This window comes from Hydra vulgaris, chromosome 01 (genome assembly GCF_038396675.1).
Source record: "Hydra vulgaris chromosome 01, alternate assembly HydraT2T_AEP".
NCBI lineage: Eukaryota > Metazoa > Cnidaria > Hydrozoa > Anthoathecata > Hydridae > Hydra > Hydra vulgaris.
This window is the reverse complement of record NC_088920.1, coordinates 35,138,226-35,159,136: the sequence shown is the minus strand read 5'-3', so window position 1 is coordinate 35,159,136 and position 20,911 is coordinate 35,138,226. Positions and strand designations below refer to the sequence as shown.

At 30.0% G+C, this 20,911-nt stretch overlaps 1 protein-coding gene across 1 annotated transcript in view; it reads left to right on the top strand.

Annotated features, from left to right (window-relative positions):
* The window catches only part of LOC101240095 (fibrillin-1), a 119,736-nt gene that overhangs the window by 35,680 nt on the left and 63,145 nt on the right, over positions 1 to 20,911 (top strand). Inside the window, exons 4-5 of the mRNA XM_065787986.1 lie at positions 7,809 to 7,940; positions 9,292 to 9,416. Of these exons, the coding sequence (XP_065644058.1) occupies positions 7,809 to 7,940; positions 9,292 to 9,416 (257 nt within the window). The remainder of the gene's footprint in view (positions 1 to 7,808; positions 7,941 to 9,291; positions 9,417 to 20,911) is intronic.

The window sequence follows — 20,911 nt, the reverse complement described above, 5'->3', positions numbered from 1 at the left end:
CTCTTTGATAAAATACAATGGTTACTATACAAAATGGTTTACCATTGAGCTGGTATTCTTATTTTAGCTCTTTGTTGCAAATTTCGTTATCTTTATATTCACATCTTGTTATTCTAGTCATAATTTTTTACAAAATAATTCCAGACTTGAATGAAAGTTTTTATTTGACATTTTATTTCTGCCATACAAAAAAATTAAAACTAAATTTATATTAGGATTAAGTCATATGAGTAGTATAAAATAACTCTTCATTGTTCTTTGTTTTGTCTCTTACATTTAGCTGCACAGCTTTTAAGTGCGTTCAACAACAATTCTTGTATGCTGAAATAATGTTTGAAGGGATTAATGTGTGTACCAATCATTATTATTAATGATCCAGAGGAAATTTTTCCAATTGTTAATAATGTATGAAGGGAGTTATACCAATCATCAGAAATGTTCATCATTACATAATATTGATATTAATTAAATATTAGAATACTCTATTATCTAAAATTTCTAGGCCTCCAAACCCGTTTAAATCAGAAAATTTTATTAATTTTATTTAGGTTGAGTTGTGTTTTAGTTACATAAACAAAAATAGTAAACAAATCTCGCGCATTTAAAAAACATCTCGCTTTGATAAGTATTATGCAATTAATAATAATAAAAAAAAAGCAAGATAACAATTGACAGACGACTTAAAGGATTGCAAACTATACGAATCAGGAAAGCAAGATAAAGGAAGCGAATTCCAAAGAACTGATGTTCGAGGAAAAAAACTAGACGAATAAGCGTTTTTGGAGCACTTAGGAACGGTCACAGAAAAAGGATGACACTTAATTGAATGATGAGTAACACGAGAATGAATTTTAGTAGATGGCACAAGAGACGCTAGCTCTTTAGAGCAGTGCCCGTTATAGTATTTGTAGAAAAGAGAAAGAGAAGCAATATTACAATGATGTGATAATGGTCGGAGGTTCGCTGCAAGAGCAGGTCCAACTATGTTAACAATGCATTTTTGCACCTTGTCTAAAAGAGAAAGGGCATCATTATAAGATCTACCCCAGATATGGAAACAATATTCCATACAAGGCCAGATTTGAGATTTATAGAGATAGAGAATAGAGTCCGAAGTAAGAAAGTGGCGAGCTCGATAAAGAGATGCAACCTTTACAGATGCTAATTTTGCAACAGATTCGATATATGGTTTCCAAAAAAGATTGAAAGTAAGAGTTAATTGTAGAAGATAGAGAGTGGATGACTTATCGAATACATTACAGTTCATAAGTATAGGAAGGTCTAAATTATTGTGATAACGATTGGCTGAAAAAAATTGAGTTCTATATGAATTGAAGTTCACCGGCCACTGTGAGCCCCAAGCTGTACCAGAAGTGAGATTATTTTTAAGCTCAAATGGCCCCTCCAAGCAATCAGAGAGTGTTGACTTCTTATCATGACAAGAATAAATGGTAGTATCATCAGCAAACAATGCCACCTTAGGCATGAGAATATCTTGAAGATTGTTAATGTAAATTAAAAAGAGTATAGGGCCAAGGATAGAACCTTGAGGAACCCCTGAAGTTACAGAATAAGAGGAAGAGTGCTGTCTATTGAGGACAACTTTTATACTACGATCGGAAAGGAAGGATCCAATAATCTTAAAGATGGTGCCAGATGCATCTTAAGAAGAAAGCTTATGAAGAAGACCAGCATGCCAAACTTTATCAAAAGCAGAAATTTCAAGAGCAATGGCCTTAACCTCTCCACCTTTATCTAATGTACGATAAAACCTAACAGTTATTAGTGTTAGCAAATCAGCTGTAGAACAAGAAGATCGAAATCCATATTGATGATCAGAAAGTAAGTTATTAGGTTCAAAATGAGAGATTAAGTGTTGGTTAATTAAAGATTCGAAAAGCTTGCTTATGATAGCAAGAAGACTAATGGGATGGTATTAAGACGAATCAGATTGCTCTCCAGAATTTTTGGAAATAGGGATATTAGATGCCGCTTTCCAGCAGGCTGGAAAACAAGACTCTGATAAGCACTTGTTGAATAGTTATGAAAGTTAGTGGCGACAGCTCCGGAGAGCACTTCTGCAAGACAATAACAGGTATGTTGTCCAGGCCACAAGCTGTAGAAGAGATTAAGCAGGAAATCGCTTTAGATACAGAAGCTTGAGTGATACAATTGTCAAGCAATGGATCAACCTGTTTGTTGGCTATATCAGGTAGAATGCAACTAGTGGAATTAAGAGATGATATTGATGAAAAGTTCTTAGCAAACAATTCAACTTTATCTTCAGGTGAGGTGACAAAGTCTGAACCATACAAAAGAGGTGGAATTAAAGATTCGCCCTTATTATTGATATTATTAAAGATTCTCCAGAAGTCACGAGAGCCTAATTTTTGTGATAAAATATGAGATTTCATGACCTGAGAATAGCGGCCTTTGGCGTTAGACGAAACCTTTTTACAATGGTTTCTAGCAGTAATAAACAGGCGTCTGTTTTCTGAAGAATTGTTTTGCCTGATAGATATGGAAGTAACTGCTGCGATTGGCAATCACAGCAGCACAATGTGAGGAAAACCATGGAGGAGAGTGAGGCTTGACCTAGAATCGTCAAGAGGGAACAAAAGATTTCATGCCAACCTGAATCAACAAAGTTATGTAAGAATCACATTTGTCAACAGGAAGACAAAAGATTTCTACCCAAGGGCCATCACGATAAAAGTCACAGAAAGAATCCCTGTCAGCTTTAAGGTAGTTGTAAGAGGTATGATGATAGGGGGATTCAGATGATGAAGAAGAATAAGATAATAGTTTTAGACAGATCAAGCTGTGATCAGAAACACCTAAGTGGGCCTTTATGATCAGAAGCATCTAAGAGTGCCTGTGATCAGAATTCACCTAAAGGTGAATGTGGAGAAACTGAGCGCTGACTAGGATCAGAAAGTAGACATTAGTCGAGTAGAGAAGGTAAATGATTCGAGTTGTCTGAAAAGCGAGTTGGAAAGTTGACCATTTGAGTTAGTGGTTGAGAAAGACAAAAGTTGTGGACTTTAATGCCTGCAGAATCACTGACACTAGAGTCAAATTGTTCAGTGTGATGAGCATTAAAATCACCAGCAACAACAATATAGGCTGATGGATAAAGAGAGAGAGCTTGGTCAATATGATCAGAAATAATATCAAAAAGAGTGCAGTCTTGAGATGAAGGAGAGTGATATAGAAGAAAGAGAAAGGGAATAGAGTGAAGTGGTGCTAAATGAAAGCACATAAAAGAATAGTTTGTGGATTCAAACCTAGTTTCCCGACAAATGGGTGAATTCTTACGAATGTAAATGCCCAGGCCAAGCATGTAGCTATTGGAGTCTTTACGAATTAAAGGAAGATAATCATCAACATTAAGATTGCAAGATGAGGCAGCTGAACTCAAATTAATCTCACAAAGAGCAAGTAGGTCTGGTGAACTTTGCAAGAGACAAGACTAAACATTTGAAAAGTTACTTTGAAGACCACAAATATTAGTGAATGATAGGTTTAGAGAACTTGGTGATGATGATGGTTTTTTGTGTTTTATAGTTTTTGGTACTTTATTCATTTTTAAATTTGTTAAAGAGCTTGACTCAAAGCATAGATAGTACTCAGAACACTGTTTAATAGCCCAAGCAATTGCCTCATTATAAATAAACCCTAAGCCGTAACAAAGGGCTCCAAATGTGGCCTTGGCAATGCACACCAAAAGTACAAACAGGGACACCATCAATGCGCAACATGGCACTGTTAATACTTTAATATTTTTCAACTGTTAATGGAATCAGCCTCTCTGAGAGCTAACACAGAGTTTGGAAACCTGACTACTAGACGGCCTCAGAACCATAAAACTGAGTTTTAGAGCTGTACCCTCATTAGGAGATAATAGAATGAGTTGCCTCGTCATTAAAACAGAAACACAAGCAAAACCCATACATTAAGTCAAGAAGATCCAGCATTCAACATCCTAAACTGGAAACAATATATTAAAATTACATCTGTGCCAGCCTAATAGATGAAGAAGGGGTGCGAGGCTGGTCAACAGTTAGAATCTGTTTACCCCTTAAGTCTTTGCCTAGGAGGCCTTCTACAAGACAGTAGCCAGATGCATTTAGCATCTGCCCAAGATGAGTATTTTTATTGAGACACCATCTCTAGCCTTTACTCAACAAAGAGCCCCAAGGTAGGGGGTGTTTTAAGTTGGAGTTGGCATCTTCTAGCCTTTGCCTAAAAAGGTATATCCTTCAATGCAGCAGGACATGAATCAGATTGTACTGGGTTACGTGTTACAAGTAGCAGGGTAATCTGACCTGACAGGTTTTATAATGATTTACCTTTTAACAGTTTTATTAAAGCATAATTCAGATCTAAATACAACAAAAGAGTAAAGAAATTATTTGGCTACAGTTATTTATGTTTTATATAGAATGACTTCTTTTAAAAAATGAGACTTTTAATTATGTCAATATCTTTAATTCCCATACAAAAAGTTGAGTTATCCGAAGATATAAGCTGAAAGGGGGTGAAAAAATGGTTCCACTTAACAAAGTTTGAGTTAACCGAGGTTTGACTTAAGCAGAGAATTTTAATAGTAATCAATTAGACAATATCAAGGGACAAAGTGAAACAGTTTGAGATAATAAAAGTTTGAATTACCTGGTGTTTAACTTACCGGGAAAACATTGACATTGAAAAACAATAACATTGGCGAATATTATTTTTCAAATATTATAATCTAATATATTTAAAATTAATATTAATTGCTTGTTACTAATCTTATATCTTAATATAATAATTTTGATAATGTTATTATGGATTAATAATAATAATAATAATATGTTAAAATTTTATCTTAAGTAAAAGGAAGAGACTATATTCCATTTGAGCTACCAACTCTTGGTGCTGTTCTTCATAAAACTACACTCATTAAAGAGTTGTCAGAAAAGAAAGTATATCCATTTGATGATTTGGATAGAGAAACAAGATTGGATGTTCTTAAACAATGGAAAAAAAGCAAACTCAAACTTTTCATCTCCAGTTATTTTTACAGAAAAGTCAATTGACAGATAGATCAAAAGTTTATAATGGTGTTCAAGATATTTGGAGAAAAAGATTAACCAAAAAAGTAGAAAAAAGTAGAAATTGAAAAGATAATGAAGTTTATGTCATGACTGTTTGATATAACTAACTGTGAGGATACTTCAGTGAGGATTCCTATAATAGAATTAGAATTCATTCACTCACAGAGAAAAAAAGAAGGAAAGCAGTCTCAAATTATGATAGGATCAAAAGACTACATAGAGATTAAAAGGAAATGAAAAGCAATTGAGCAATGTAATAAGAAGGAACAGAATTTGCAAAAGTTCAAGGAAAAGGAGTTGATAAATAGCAGGCATTTGAAAAGAACCTATGCTGAGGTTTAAAAAAAAAGTAATGATGAAGAATGCTCTAAAAGTGAGTTTAAATGTTCTAGTTACACTGAACATATTGATTTATTAAATGTAAGTAATGATTTTAAAGTAAAGCAAAATTATATGAAGATTCAAAATATTGCTATTGCTGCAATAATATATAAAGTTTCAAACACTGCTGCAGCTGCAATTGCTTTAGGATTTTTAAAAGGTTTGGTGAAGTTGTTCCAGAATCAGCTCTTTTTTTATTACTGGACAAAAACAAATTGTATAGAGCCAAAGATAAAGTTAGGTTTTTGCAGAGAATAAATTAGAGTCTGAAGATGTTTCTTGTATTCTATTTGATGGAAGATATTTCAATGGTCTATTTTGCATGGTATTGAACATAGTTTAAATTTCATTGGTTGTGATAGCACAGCTACAAATACAGGTCATAATGGAGGTGTTATTGATTGTTAAGAGTTTAAATTAGAAAGAAAAATAGGGTGGCTAATATATTTTCTTCACACAAACAAACTTTGCCTTTGGCATTTATTAGAAGACCTTGATGGGAAGACAACCTCAAAGACAGGGTTTTCTGGACCCTATTGATAAGTTGCTTTTTAAGGTTACTGAAACGTAAAGAAATTATAGTTTCAAGCCAATATCTATAGGTCATGGTTAAATTGAACTTAGTGAGGAAATAATAAAAGAGTTATCTTCAGATCAGAAATATGCTTATAAAATATGCCAGAGAGTAATTTTAGGAATTCTTACTGAAGGTTTGGCTAACCAAAAAACCAGGCACTATAGTCCATTCTAGGTGGCTCAATACAGGCTCTTTTATTATAAGAATGCAAGCATGGGTTAGAGGGAGATGACCTAAGAAATCTAGAACTAATTGTTAAGTTTCTTATATCAGTATACTTCTTTATGTGGTTCCAAATCAAAGTGAAGCATAGTTGGATAAAAGGGCCATGGCACATCTTGAACCAACTCAACCTTATCAAACTTCAAGAAAATTTACAAAAAGTTATTGATATATTATGTGAGATCATCAGCATGGAGTTCTAATTCTGAAATCATTACTTTGCAGCCAAAATAAAATTGATAGGGAATTTGCTGTTAACAAAATTTTAGAAATTAGAAAAAATGAGGAAATGGGAATTCTAGCTCTTAGAACATATAAGCTTTTTCATTTAAACCTGTATGCAACCAAATTAATTGAGTTAATAACATGGGAAGAGGCCTATGAAACCATCTTAACCTGTCAAATGAACAATAATGAGCTAAAAATAATCCTGAATTGTCCAATGGTTGTTCCGTACTTTCCAGTTCATACACAAGGAATTAAGAGGGCAGTTAAAGAGGTAAAATTAACTTTCCCTAACCTCAATATTATATTAGTTGTTAAAAATGTAAAAAAAATTTTACTGCATTAAAAATACTTTTTAAAAAAAATTATTTTATTTAGGTATTTGCAGCTTCTGAAACTGTTTTTTCTGTTTGATTTTGAGAGACGGGATGGGTTTATCTGTGCAAGAGCAGAAAATAGATCGATAATACTTCGTTTCATCAGGAAGAAGAATCTCATTCAATTTTAGCATTCTTTTTTAGTACCTCTAGCAGAGCTATAAAGATTGAGAAATGAGTTTCATTTTTGTTTGTTAACTTATTAAACCCTCATATTCTAAATAAGCATTAATAAAACCAGGTACACTTGCATAGAAGGTTGGGGGGGGGGGGTTGAGGTTAGGGAAGGAAGGAGGGCTTGAGAGCCACTCTAAATATTTTAAAACTGTTCTATATTTACTGACATTAATGAAAAAAGTTTTCAAGTTTTTTTTACCATCTTTGATTATCCTATAATCGTAGACATCTATGATTATTCTATAATCATAGACATAATATGATTTTGGTCCCCCTCCCCATTTGAGTTAAATTTTGGAAACTTAAGGTCTAATTTTGTAAATGTTACTTTTATTCTGATAAATTTATCTATGTCTTTTTTTAATGTATATACCTAAAGACAAAAAAATTATAAGGGCAGACTTTTTTAGTTAAAGTTGAAAAGTTCTCTTCAATGTATCTAAACATTTGTATCAATAAAGTGAATAAACAGAAAATTTTATTTTTACAAATCAAAAGAATGTTGAAAAAAATATTTAAAAGATGTTATGTTTTTATATTTCATTTTTTTTCAACTTAAATACTTTGTTTGTTTTTTTCAACTTAGTTCTTTGTTTTTATCCATTTAAGATCTTAATACTCAGATGGATATGATGGAGTTTAGTTTTAAAATTCAAATTTACCAATACCCGCAGATTTTTTTTACAAACTGCAATGCAAGTGTATGTATTTTTTACACTATTTAAGCTTGCTCTTTTTATTTTTTTTAAGGCAATGGTCCTGGTTATGTATATGGAAATGCTGGTTCATTTCGTATTGATGTTCCAGCAAGCTTATATGATGATATAAAAAATTTTGATCTTTATGTAACAATTGCGTATTTCTTTCAAAATGGAACATACTGTGAGATTTATTTGTATTCTTATTATTTTCATATTTTTTTGCTTTTATATTATATATATATATATTTTTTTATAATTTTATAAATTTTATATAATTGATTTTCTGAATGATTTTAATTTCCTGTTTTAGATTGTTTCAATTGTTAAATTTTACTTTTTCATATATCAAAGTATTATTGTCTGCATTGTTGCTCTTTGCTTTTTGTCTTTTCATCATCCTTTGACTCATATTTATCATTCATGTTTTCTCCATCCTCATGATCATCATCATCCATCATCCATTCATGTTTTCTCCATCCCTTTTCTCATTGTTATTTTTTATATTTTCCACACCTTTTGTCTCATATTTGTTTTTAAATTTTTTTGATTGTTTTGTTATATAATTTAGTCTCGCAACTGTTGTGTTAAGATCAAACTCTGTTATATTTTAGTTATTATCTCCTCATATAATTATCTCTGTTATATTTTAGTAATTATCTCCTCATATAATTATCTCTGTTGTATTCTAGTGATTATTTCAGCTCCACGTATCTTAAACAGTTTCAGCTTATATGCTACATGTTTTTAATGTTAGATATGTCAAAAAAGATGTCACATGTTACCTGTCCATAAATAGGATTGGTTCATATTTTTATGCTAAACTATTTGTAATCTTGCAAGACATTTAAACCTATATTGTATTGTATTGCCCTGAAGCAATACTATGCAATACAGAGAGCTCTTTTTATATCTAACATTGTTGTCATTGAAAAAATAGCCTCCTTTTGTCCAGCGAAACCATATATTTAACCTGAAATAAATATTTTGCCACAAATAGTTTATTGGTATAAATCAAACTTGAAATATTTGATATCTCATGAAGTAAACAATTAACATAATATTTCTAAAAATCGATTACAGTTTTTTTAATATTGTTTAAAAAATTTCTCTGTTTTTGTTCCAGATGTTGCAGAGATTTCTTCTCTAATATTTGTTAGCCTTTTTCAAGAATAGTTTATTTTGATTTTTCTGTGAATTTTTTTATTAATATATTTTTTGAATAAATTATTTTTGAATGTGTTGATAAATTAGCAGTTTAAAAGATTTTATTTCTTCTTTACACTCAAGTTAAAAATAAATAAAATGCTAAATAATTTTAGTTATTTGTTTTTACCTGAAATTATTATTGTTGTATGCTTTTATTGAAAATATGTTTGAGATATAACAATGAGAAGTTATTATTCATGTTGCTTTTTTTTCTTTTTCGTTTTTTTCGTTTTTATCCTCAAAAACTGCATTGCAAATGAAGATAATGATTGAGTACTAATTGTGAGCTTTTGTACTAATATTTTATCACTTCTCTCTTTTTATAGATTTTGGAGTGGCAAATACTAACAGAACTTTTTACAATATTTTAAGTATGATTACAAATAGCTCCTATTCAGTTAATTGGGTTGTTTTAAATGCAAGATATCCTCTTACTTCGCCTGGTTTTAATGTAAGTTGTTTTTACTTTCTGAAATTTGTTGTTGGAAGTGTGCAAAAGTATAAAATTTATTTGAAAGTTTTAGCGTAACATTAAAATTTTTATTTAGCATTGCCATTTTATCAAAAAATTTATATATCCTTGTAACTCAATTGAAATATATTTATAAAACAATTCTAATTTATTATCCTAATTATTAAAACAATTTTAGTATTTTTGTATTTGACATTTAACTAAAATGTTTATTAAATTACTTTTTTTCCAGAAACTTTTGGCAGGCATATATATATATATATATATATATATATATATATATATATATATATATATATATATTTAAACAACTTTAAAAAGTATTCTACACAATAGAGTGCTCAATGTTCTTAAAAGAACAGAGCAATTATATTAGTAGTAGAAACAGCGCCTGCATATAACAATATTTCCAAAAAATGCATACTATGCCTACAAGAAAAATTTGAAATAATTACACATGCAAATCAAGAATGCTTATTAAACAAAAGATCGGAATTAATTTCTAAATGTAGGCACGAAAATAAGTTTCTCCTAAAAAACTATAAAAATAAATGAGTTCAAATAATATTTACATTAACTACCCTTTTTAAAAAAACATTTTAAAAAAATAGCATAAGTAATCATTTCTAAAGAATTCTTTTTATAATAGTGTCAGCAAATTCCACAAATGTGTGAAAATTTACAGTAGTTAAGACATTTGCAACTTCCTGTAATTTAATTTTGGTATAAATTGAAGTTTTATTAATTTGATCATCCATTTCTGATGAATCTTTGTTGATGAAACACAGTGTTAAATGGAAAAAAATTTTGTTAAGTAATTTTCTACTACTAATATATATATATATATATATATATATATATATATATATATATATATATATATATATATATATATATATATATATATGTAACGGGTGATGCGGAAGTTATCTGACAAATCCTAATTTCATTATTTAAGCATAATAGTTAGTTTTTGTTGTTTTATGCCTAGGCATAAACGTTCTATAAAATATAAACTTTACTATTTGAAACACAATTATTTAAAATGAGGTTAAATGCAGCTGAACGAGAATCTTTTCGAAAGCGACTAAAAGTGTTTTTTGTAAATAAACCTAATATAAAAAAAAAAAAATTGTAAATTATTTTGAAAAGGAAGGATTTGCTCAAAGTACAATATATGATAACCTAAAAAGACTTGAAACTGTTCAATCGTTTTCTGATAGAAAGCACCCTGGTCGTCTGACATCCTGGACTAGAGAAAATTAAGCCGAATTAACAAGACTTGTCAACAATCGAAAAGGGGTCAGTCAGAGAAAAATAGGTATTAAATTCGGTGTAAATCAATCGACAATTGGTCATCAGTTAAGAAAAATGAATATTAAATGTAGAAAACGTGAAAAGACTCCAAAATACACTATAGAACAACAAATAAAGACAAAGAAAAGAAGCAGGAAACTAGTTAACCAACTCTATAACACAAAATCACTTTTAGTCATCGATGACAAAAAAGACTTTTGTTTTTCAGGGGACAACATGCCTGGAAATTCTGGATACTACACAAACAACAAAAAGACATGCCCAGAAAGTGTTCGTTTTATAGGAAAAGAGAAATTTCCAAAAAAATTATTAATGTGGATAGCCATATTTGACCGTGGTATGTCCGAGCTATTGTTTCGCACTTCCAAGGCTGTAGCGATGAATTCATCAATCTATATTAATGAATGTTTAGAAAAACGACTTCTTCCATTTGTTCACAACTATCATGGAGACTTTAACTATTTATTTTGGCCAGATTTAGCAAGTTCTCATTATTCTAAAGATTCTCTAAATTGGATGGACCAATATGTCTATTACATTGATAAAGAATCCAATCCCCCAAATGTGCCTCAAGCACGACCAATTGAAAATTTTTGGGGACATTTGGCACAGAAGGTTTACGAGGGAGATTCAACAGAGCAAGTTTTGATTGATCGCATTAAACTAAAACTACATGAAATTGATTTAAACTTTTTACATATGTCGCATATGAAAGGTGTCAGAGCAAAATTGAGATCAATTGCAGTGTGGTGATTTTTCATATAAAAAATAATATATTTTTATTAAAAGATAAATGCTTTATTTAAAAAAAATATAATAGTAGTTTGTTTTTTTATTTATAAATAAGTTATTGACGTTTTTATTTTGTCCGATAACTTCCGCATCACCCGTTATATATATATATATATATATATATATATATATATATATATATATATATATATATATATATATATATATATATATATATATATATATATATATATATATATATATATATATGTATATATGTATATGTATATATGTATATATGTATATATGTATATGTATATATATATATATATATATATATATATATATATATATATATATATATATATATATATATATATATATAAGTTTAATTTTGCTGGGAGCATATATTCAGCAAGAGTGCTCGATGAATGATATCAGAGCTATATAATTGATTTTTTGACAAGATTAAAAAAATAACTACATGATTTTTACTACTAAAAGTTTCATGCATTTAGCAATCATCAGGTAAAAAATACGTTGTTTTTTTTTATTAAAAAGTATACTCAATAAACATCGTGGCGTTCAAAAACAATTATAAAACTATAACTATTTGCGAGCGTGGTTTGGTTTTTTAATCTTTGGGCTCGTGTTAGTCAAGCAAGAACTTGTTTTCGTGACGGCACTTAAAAATAATTTCTGTTTTTTTATTTAATAATTTTTGCCTTCATGAAAATCTTTGCATAATATCATACAAAGGAAAGCAAAAATTTTTTCATTAAAAAAGGATTTTTTAATGAAAAAACAATGTATTTTTTACCTTATGATTGCTAAATGCATGAAACTTTTAGTAGTAAAAATCATGTAATTATTTTTTTAATCTCGTCAAAAAATCAATTATATATATATATATATATATATATATATATATATATATATATATATATATCTATATATGTGGAGCACAATTGAAAATTCAGCAGAGTGAGATTTTTCACAGTTTGAGAAAACCTAAATTAAAGGTTTGAAACCTTTTTATTACAAATTATGTGAGAAACTGTCAATTCTTTTAATTTTTAAGGGAAGGTCATCCATTTAAGCATCAAATTTTAACAAATAAATATTCTGAAAATCATGTTAGCTCATGGAAAATTTTGTTTTTTCAAAATGTGTTCAGATTGGACTCTGCTGTTTTTTCCGTTGATTAGGACTTTGCCTGTTTTTCTATTGTAACACATAAGAAATAACTATATAAAACCATTAAATTTTAAAATTTTTTTATTTTAAACAAATAAAAAAATAAAAAATGCATGAACATTCACTGGTCTTGACCCTCATCTTCAACTTTATCGTCATACGGCAGAGCATCATAGAATGCTTCATTGGTGGTAAATTTTTTGAGGACTTGGAGGTCTTTGTACTTTGCAGTTGATTTAGCCAGTCTGTCTTCATACAAAGCTACTGGCACTGCTGTGCATACTGAAAAATTGTTTTTTCTCGTTGGAACAATGATGTTTGTTTTCAAGAAAATACCGTTCCAGGAGTCTCTGTGACAAACGGTCCCTGGACCTTCATCCTTGTTAAAAACCATTTCCCGAATGGGGCGCGTGGGGAACGGGCAGCCTTTCTTATACAATGGCCTTAGAAAGCCGGAGAAGTTTTTGACCAGATCCTGTTTAACATCAGTCACGTTAAATGGTGTAGGATGTTTTCGTGCTTCACTAAATATTTTTATCCAGTCTTCTGGAACACTAGCACTAGACTTTGTATTTACTGGACCCATGTCCCTGTCACACTCCATATAAGAATGTCCGCGCTCAGGGAATGTCACTGTCACTGAGGTAAACCTTTTTCTATGGTGCACCATATAATCTAAAAACCGAATCAGGGTAAAGTTCTTATTCTGTCCTGAGCAGGAATCGCATAATAGTTCAAGGTGAGTAACCTCTTCGCTGACCTTGGTTGTGATGTGGTCATACAGGAAAGAAGCCACCTCATCTGAACCTTTCCTAGCGACAGTCTCATCATAGCAGTAAAGAAAAACATCATCAGTTGATAGTTGGTGAATGTTAAATGATTGGTATGTGAGCTTTCTGTTGTAGTAAAAGTCATTGGTGGACTTGTTGGGTAGGTTGACATTTTTTTGGTAGTCAAACGTAAAGGCCTCAAGATGAGGTGTAATCTTGGCCCTTCGCTTAACGTCTCTTTTTCTCCGGTAGAATGTGTCAGCCTTTCGCTGGTGGAGATCTTTTTGAAATTTTAACTGCTTCAGGTCCCTTATGAGGACTTCATTTGTTGGGTCTGATTCAAGAATCTTTGTAGCAATTTCTATTTTTGCCAAGAACTGGTCGCAGGCTGAGCAAGTGTCGGTTCTTGGGTACCCAAAGCCAATGTTAAAATCGTTGTTGAATATAAGCCTGTATGACTCATACACTAAACTGTCTCCTGGCCACTACTCTTGATATAAATCAAACATCTTGGAGATGCTGAGTTCTTCTGGCAGGTACAGCCGTCTCGTCTTCTCTTGTGAGTAATGAGACTGCCGACCCCTAAACGAAGAGATGTGGTCTCTTATTCTCTGCCGCAGTTCATCAGATATTTTGTGATGACTGCCATGCTTTCCTCGTCCATCAACAGGAGGCAGGCCTGGGGTGAGTAAAAAAAATTAAAAAAAAATTAAAAAAAAGTTATAAAAATACATGTTCAGAGAATAACAGCACTCTTTATGAATTTCAACATTTCTTTTTAAATATTGAAAAATATTAATATATAGACAAGAAAGGATTATAGAAAAATGTGCATTTTTTTTACATTAACTATGATAAGAAAAAATAGCTTTTTTATTCCACAAACTGAAACAAAAAACTATTGCTAATAGTATAAATTACCTGTAGTAGCAAGACTTCTATTGATAGTCTCAAGTCTCCCTTTCTTAATTCCAAAGATGGAGATGAAGGCTTGAAAGCAAACATAGGCAAATGAATCTGGGTCAACATCATCTGTACTCTTCAGGAATACTTTATAGTGATAGCTGTGACTGTTTGCACTTTTAGGCTCTTCATTTCGAGGTCTTTTTTGGCTAATCTCCGCGACTGTGATCAGTGAAGCAAGATAGGAATCCTGTAAAAAGAAGCAATATAAGATTACTAACGCAATCGGTCACACATCTTTGGAAACACAAGCATTTTTATAAAATTTAAAAATATATAAGCCTACCTACTTTGTTAGAATTAATAAATTTCACTGCTTTGTGCTAGGACCTACTCAGAAAGTTGAACATAATAGAATGATCGATTTTATCAAGAATTGTCTATAGATAGTTGAACATAATGGAATTATCGATTTTATAAAGAAGTTTTTTTTTATTAGATAGACGTCTAGGCTTGTTGGTATGCTGCGTTCAAATAGAACAATGAACTGTGATATTGGGTCCACCCCACTAAAAAACTAAGTTAAAAATGCCTATTAAACATACAATACCAGCCTTGGGTATCATAACACAGTAATACAACCAGATGTCTACCATGGTTATGATTCAGATGTACAGGTCTAGCTATTCTAGACCTAACTAAATTTGAATGAAAATGAGAATGAGAAACTCTTTGTCTTATTTAATCAACATGTTCATGGTGGAATAACAGGTGCATTAAAATTATGAATCTAGGTCTAGACCTAAATCTAGAGCTAGTATTATAAATAAAAAAATAGTCTAGAACTATATTTAAAGAGTTTAATTTAAAACTTAAAAGAAGAACTCACCTGAGCATCCTTTGTTGGTAATGCATTGAATGACTCGAGGAGCAAGGCTCTATTCTCTTCTTTGACTGTTTGAAAGCATTTAAGTCTTATACATTTACAGTCAGGGCCAGTTACATGAGATGACAACCTCTGTTTCTTTGCTATGTATTTCTTACTGCCATTTTTCTTTCTCTTTTTTGGCTTGTCTGTAACAATAGGTGTAGCATCGTAGTCAGCCATTTTGTTTTAGTATAGATTCTTTGTGTACTGGTTACTCAAATGAGCTTGTGTACTGGAACTCAAATGAGCTTAATAAAAACACCCTATTTTGATCATTATGAATTTAAAATCAAAAAAGATTTAAATTTACTTTCTATATTACACTTAAACATAAGAAGCATGCGGCAAAATTTTGATAAGTTTAAAGAATTTCTATCTATTATAAATTACACGTTCCACGTCATATCTCTGTCAGAGACTTGGCATGATTCAGAATGTCCTCTAGAGTTGAATTCTAATTATAGTTTGGCAAATTACAAACTAATTAGCCAACCACGAGGAAGCAATAAAAAAGGCGGAGGCATAGGTGTTTACGTGCTCAAAAAGTATTAATTTAAAATAAAAAAGCCATTAAGTGTAGCAAATAATAATTATGAAATAATTAAATATATGAAGATCACAATGGAAATCAAAACGGCAGAGTCACATATAACGTTATTATATGGACCCTGCCTTTTCTTTCCTTGTCACTGGTGGACACTGCTGTTTTTTCCATTGTATACCATATTTTCTTATTTCATTTTACCATAGACTATGACGGTTTTTTCATTTAAAACTTGGCTTAAAAGAAGCATTTTTCAATGCTTTATTACCCAAGGGCCATAACTAAAAAATTATAAAAATGTGACTCTGCCGTTTTTTCCATTGTGGTCTTCATATATGTATCAGGGTTCCCACTCCTCCTTAAAAGCCTTTAATATCCTTAAAAAAAAACCTTCTTAAATGTCCTTAAATAACCTTAAAAGTTAAAATTTGACAGCTCTTCTTAATTTCTCCTTATTTTTTTTTAATCATCTAGGAAATTTTATTAAAGTAAATGGATTACACAGGTCAACAAAAAAAAATATTTTATTCTGGTGTTAAGCAAACAATTGGTTTTTTAGTATTTGGGTTAAAATCTCTAGAATTGTCGAAAAAAAATTTTTTCAAAAGTATGTTTCAAAAGAAGCGTATTTTCATAGAGATATTCAAAAGTATTTCAACCGGTGTCTCAAAAGAAGCGTATTTTCATAGAGATATTCAAAAGTATGTCAACCTGTGTCTCAAGAGAAGTGTATTTTTATAGAGATTTTAGAAAACATAAATTGTTGACTTGTGCTATATTTAGTGATAAAGAAGAAAATATATAGTTCTTTGATAGTTTGCAAACCTATATTTTTGTTATATATATATTTATATATATATGAAGTAATATATTAATTTATAATAATTTCTCTGTTTATATTTAAAATTTATCGAAAAAAATAAGATTCTGTTTTTAATGTAATTGTTTTCTCCTTAATTCTGAAAAATAACCGAAACTAACTGTAATATAAAATAAAAATTGCTGTCTCAAGACATCTAAAAGATGACTACTAATAGATGTCTTATATTTGTCTGAATTTAGACATCTAAAAGTGCTAACATTTTAGATGCAAAGAATAACGTCTAAAAGACGTGTTTATGCCGGCTGGGTAGGTTCGACGCCAGCTCTAGCCCAACAAGCAACATTGGTACAGAAGGAGGCGTGAACTTCCTGTTAAATGCTCTCCCGTGGTCCTCTGTGATAAGACCATAAGGACTTCTGTGAGCACCTTAAATATCTACAAAAAAAAATGATATCATCATTTTTATAGTTGCTTAGAACTTTATCTAACAGCAATTGTACATTAGGGTGTTTTATTCCCAACAATTTTTTAAAATGGTTACGTTACTTGCATAACGGTGTAAATAATGGGCAAAAAACACGTCTATAAGTTTTTCTAAATTTTAAAATGTCATCTAGAGGTCACAATCAGTCATCTAGAGGTTACAATCAGTCATCTAGAGGTCGAAATCTTGATCAATCAAAATCAAAATAGCATTTTTAATACTTTTTTTAACTTTAAATTTAAAGAACTTAAAAAATAATTCATTTTATGTTATGTTACTTGGTGTATATATTAAAGGCTATCAGATGAACATTCGGTCAAATTTTCAGAAAATGTCTAGCGGTCATTGTTTAGAGGTTGCTGTATTGAAATATAAAGCTACAAAACTTTTTGTTTTTAAAAATCCTAATAAAAATTTAGTTAAAATTCAACCAGGCTATTTTAGGCTTTAGTTTTACCTAAAAAAATTCGTTAATAAAGAAAATGCTAAAGCCATAAAAAAAACTATATAGTATTAATTAGTTTTGATTTCAAATAAGATTTTTTTTTGATGTTTCTGTGTTGTTCAATAACTTGTAAAATAAATTGGTATTGCTCTTAATTTTTTGCATACTCCCAGAATTTGCCATTATGCTTGATTCCACTTTTGGCACCATCATTTATTACTTCTAAAAGCTCTTGATTATTCTTGATTTTTGGTTATTTATGAGTCCTAATAAATCAAAAAGAAGACCGCGGTCCAATTAAAAAACAAAGAAAAGTTGAAAAATTTAATGTCTGAAATTAAAAAAGTTTTCGGTCTTGGAGAAGAAAAAATTTTCTTTGCCATCATTATTCAAATAAAACTCATTTTTCATTTTTCATAAAATAAAGATAAAATAACAAGCTCTTCAGTAAAATACCAAAGGTATTATTTAAGCGATGAAATCACAACAATTGCAATATCTGAATACTCATCTTGATACCAGTTCATTGCAACAAAAAATAGAATGTGCCATAAATCTTGCATTGTGAATTGCACCTGGTTTGTGAATTTTGAATATTCTGTACTCTGATAGTTTTCACCAAAGTAGATAAGACTTTCAATTAACTTAGGTATTTCTGGCAGAAATGTTTTCTTGTTGAAGGATTGGTAAGCCCATTCCAGAACTATGTTTGATTGATTAAATATTTCTGATTTGATGTCAGTAGGCCACTTAAAAAAAGTAAAGTTTGAGTAATCAATATCAAATCTAGAAAACATGGCTTGGCTTAAAAATATTCAAAAATAGGTTCATCTGGGCTCTTTTCTCCTCTTTCTTGACCTTCTATCTCCTCATAATGCAGTAAATGCATGTTTGATGTTTAGCTCATGATGATAGCGACATGCTAGCCAAAGTAAAGGTTTCTTTGACTCAATTTTGATTAAAGTTGCTGCTCCTTTTTTGTTACATATGTTGCTGGCTATTGTATCAAAGCATATACCGACAATGTTTTTCAAAAATATTCCTATTTTGCGTGAGTTTCATGGCCTCATCTCATTGAATTTTACCTGTTGAACAATGCTTTACAAACATTGTTGATTTATTTTGACTTGACTGTTCAATTTTCTTTATGTTCATCATTTTCCCCAACAATTTTGTAAGCAATGAAAAGCAAATTTTTTTAAATTTCATTTTGCTAATTGATATAACATCAAACTTTTTTTTTATAACTTTATAAAATTTTATATACATTCATACAGATGTCTATTTTGTAATGCAAACTATTTAATCACGCAACAACTTTTAGTGGTCAATCATGTTCAAAAATATATTTTGCATACAATATAACAATTTTTTTTAAAGCATGAAGTCTATAGGAACAATTTTTTAAAAAATATGTTAAAAAATAAAACTTAATAATACAGCGATCTCTAGATATAAAATTTTTTTTTTGAAAATTTGACTAAATGTTTATCTGATTATCTTTGATAAATACATCAAGTAACATAACATAAAATCAATTTTTTAAAGTTACTGAAATGTAAAGTTGATAAAAATGTAAAAAATGCCATTTTTTCAAGATGGCAACCTCTAGACATTTTAAGATTTAAAAAAATTTATAGACCTGTTTTTTGCTCATTATTTACCCTGTTATACAAGTGGCATAACCATGTAATGAAATACCACATGCATTTCATAGATGTTATGCCTGCACATTACCCAAAGAACCAGTCCCTTTTGCATTAAAATGAAATAATAATGCTTACAGCATCTTTTATTTTGCCAGTGTTACTGAATTTTATGTCAGAACACAGTCCAATAAGCTAATTTCAATCCAATAGGATCATACATTGAAGTCCAATAAACTAATTTCAATCCAATAGGATCATACATTATAGTATGCAAGCATTGTTTGAATGGCAATAGCTTGATCACTTTCTTTGAAGCTTTCAAAATGCTAAGGAGGAAGTCTAGTGGACCAGACTTTAACAAGATGCGCTAATGGCAAATTTATCCTAATTTTAAGATATTTCTTATTCCCAATTATATTATTTCAAAATCTGTATAAAAAAGCACCATAATTTTTTAACCTCTTACTTTATCAAAATTTTACTCTCTGATTATCTGTGGCTCAGAATCAACAACATGTGTTTTCTTGTTTAGAGTAATTCTGTTATATAATACTAAACAAACTTTTGTGTACTAATAACATAAACAAATAATGATTAATATTTAATGAAAAAAATAGTGAAAGTGATAATTTAAGTTTTATATGCAAGTTCAAAAGTTTTCAAAGAATTTCTTGAAACTTGATTTCTACTTTAACGATGTAAGTTTCATTGTTATGTTTCATAACATTTATGAATATTTAAATTTCTAAAACGATTAATTAACAAAAATAAACCCAGTCAATATCTTTGAAACATATGTTTAGTTTTTCAAAGTTATCATTTTTCAAATCTTGTTGAGATGAAAAAAACAGCTTTCTAGGAGGGCTTAAAGGTTCTGCAGCTTAATTCCATTTTAGAATTAAATAAGCTTTTTTTTTGTTGTTGCAGCCAAGTTGAGATTTGTGAGATTTCAAGAGAAAATATGCATTGAGAAGATTCAGGTAATATAAGATCTAGAGTGCTAGTTGGGCCTAATATAGAGTTCAATTTAAAATGTTAAAATTAACATGTTATATTAAATGATTGGAGTTAATTAGATGAAAATTGATAGAGATTTTAATTGGGTTATTTACTGGGTCATTACTGAAAGGTGGATGACATTTTTTAAAATGTTAATTCACCTCCCCAAGGCTAGAAAAGCTACTACAGTTGAGGAGGCTACTTTAATTATGGTTAAAACCCTCTTCCAACTTTATAACTCCAAAACATGAAGCTTGATGAACAAGACTGCTGCCCAAAAAAACAACTTTTTTAATGATTACCTCATAGTATTTAGTTATAAAAACCATGGTTACATATTTTTTTGCCATGTACCATGACTAAGAATGTTACTATGGTTTTAAAAAATTTAACCTATAATTTAATCTGATTGTGGCAGAAAAAAAAAACCAACTGTCAATCTAATTAAAATGGTAAACTGTAAAAGAATTAGGATTTTTCTGTAAAGTCCGAATAGTTTTTTTCTTGTTTGCTGGATTTCGTGACTTTGTAAAAATATATATGGACTGTGTGTCTATGATATTATAATACATATTACTTATATGTTTTCTGAGAGTACTGTGTATAACAAATATTTTGTTCAATAAAATTAGGAAGTCATTCCTGTACTACAGGTTGTAGTAATTTTGGATTTTAATTAATTT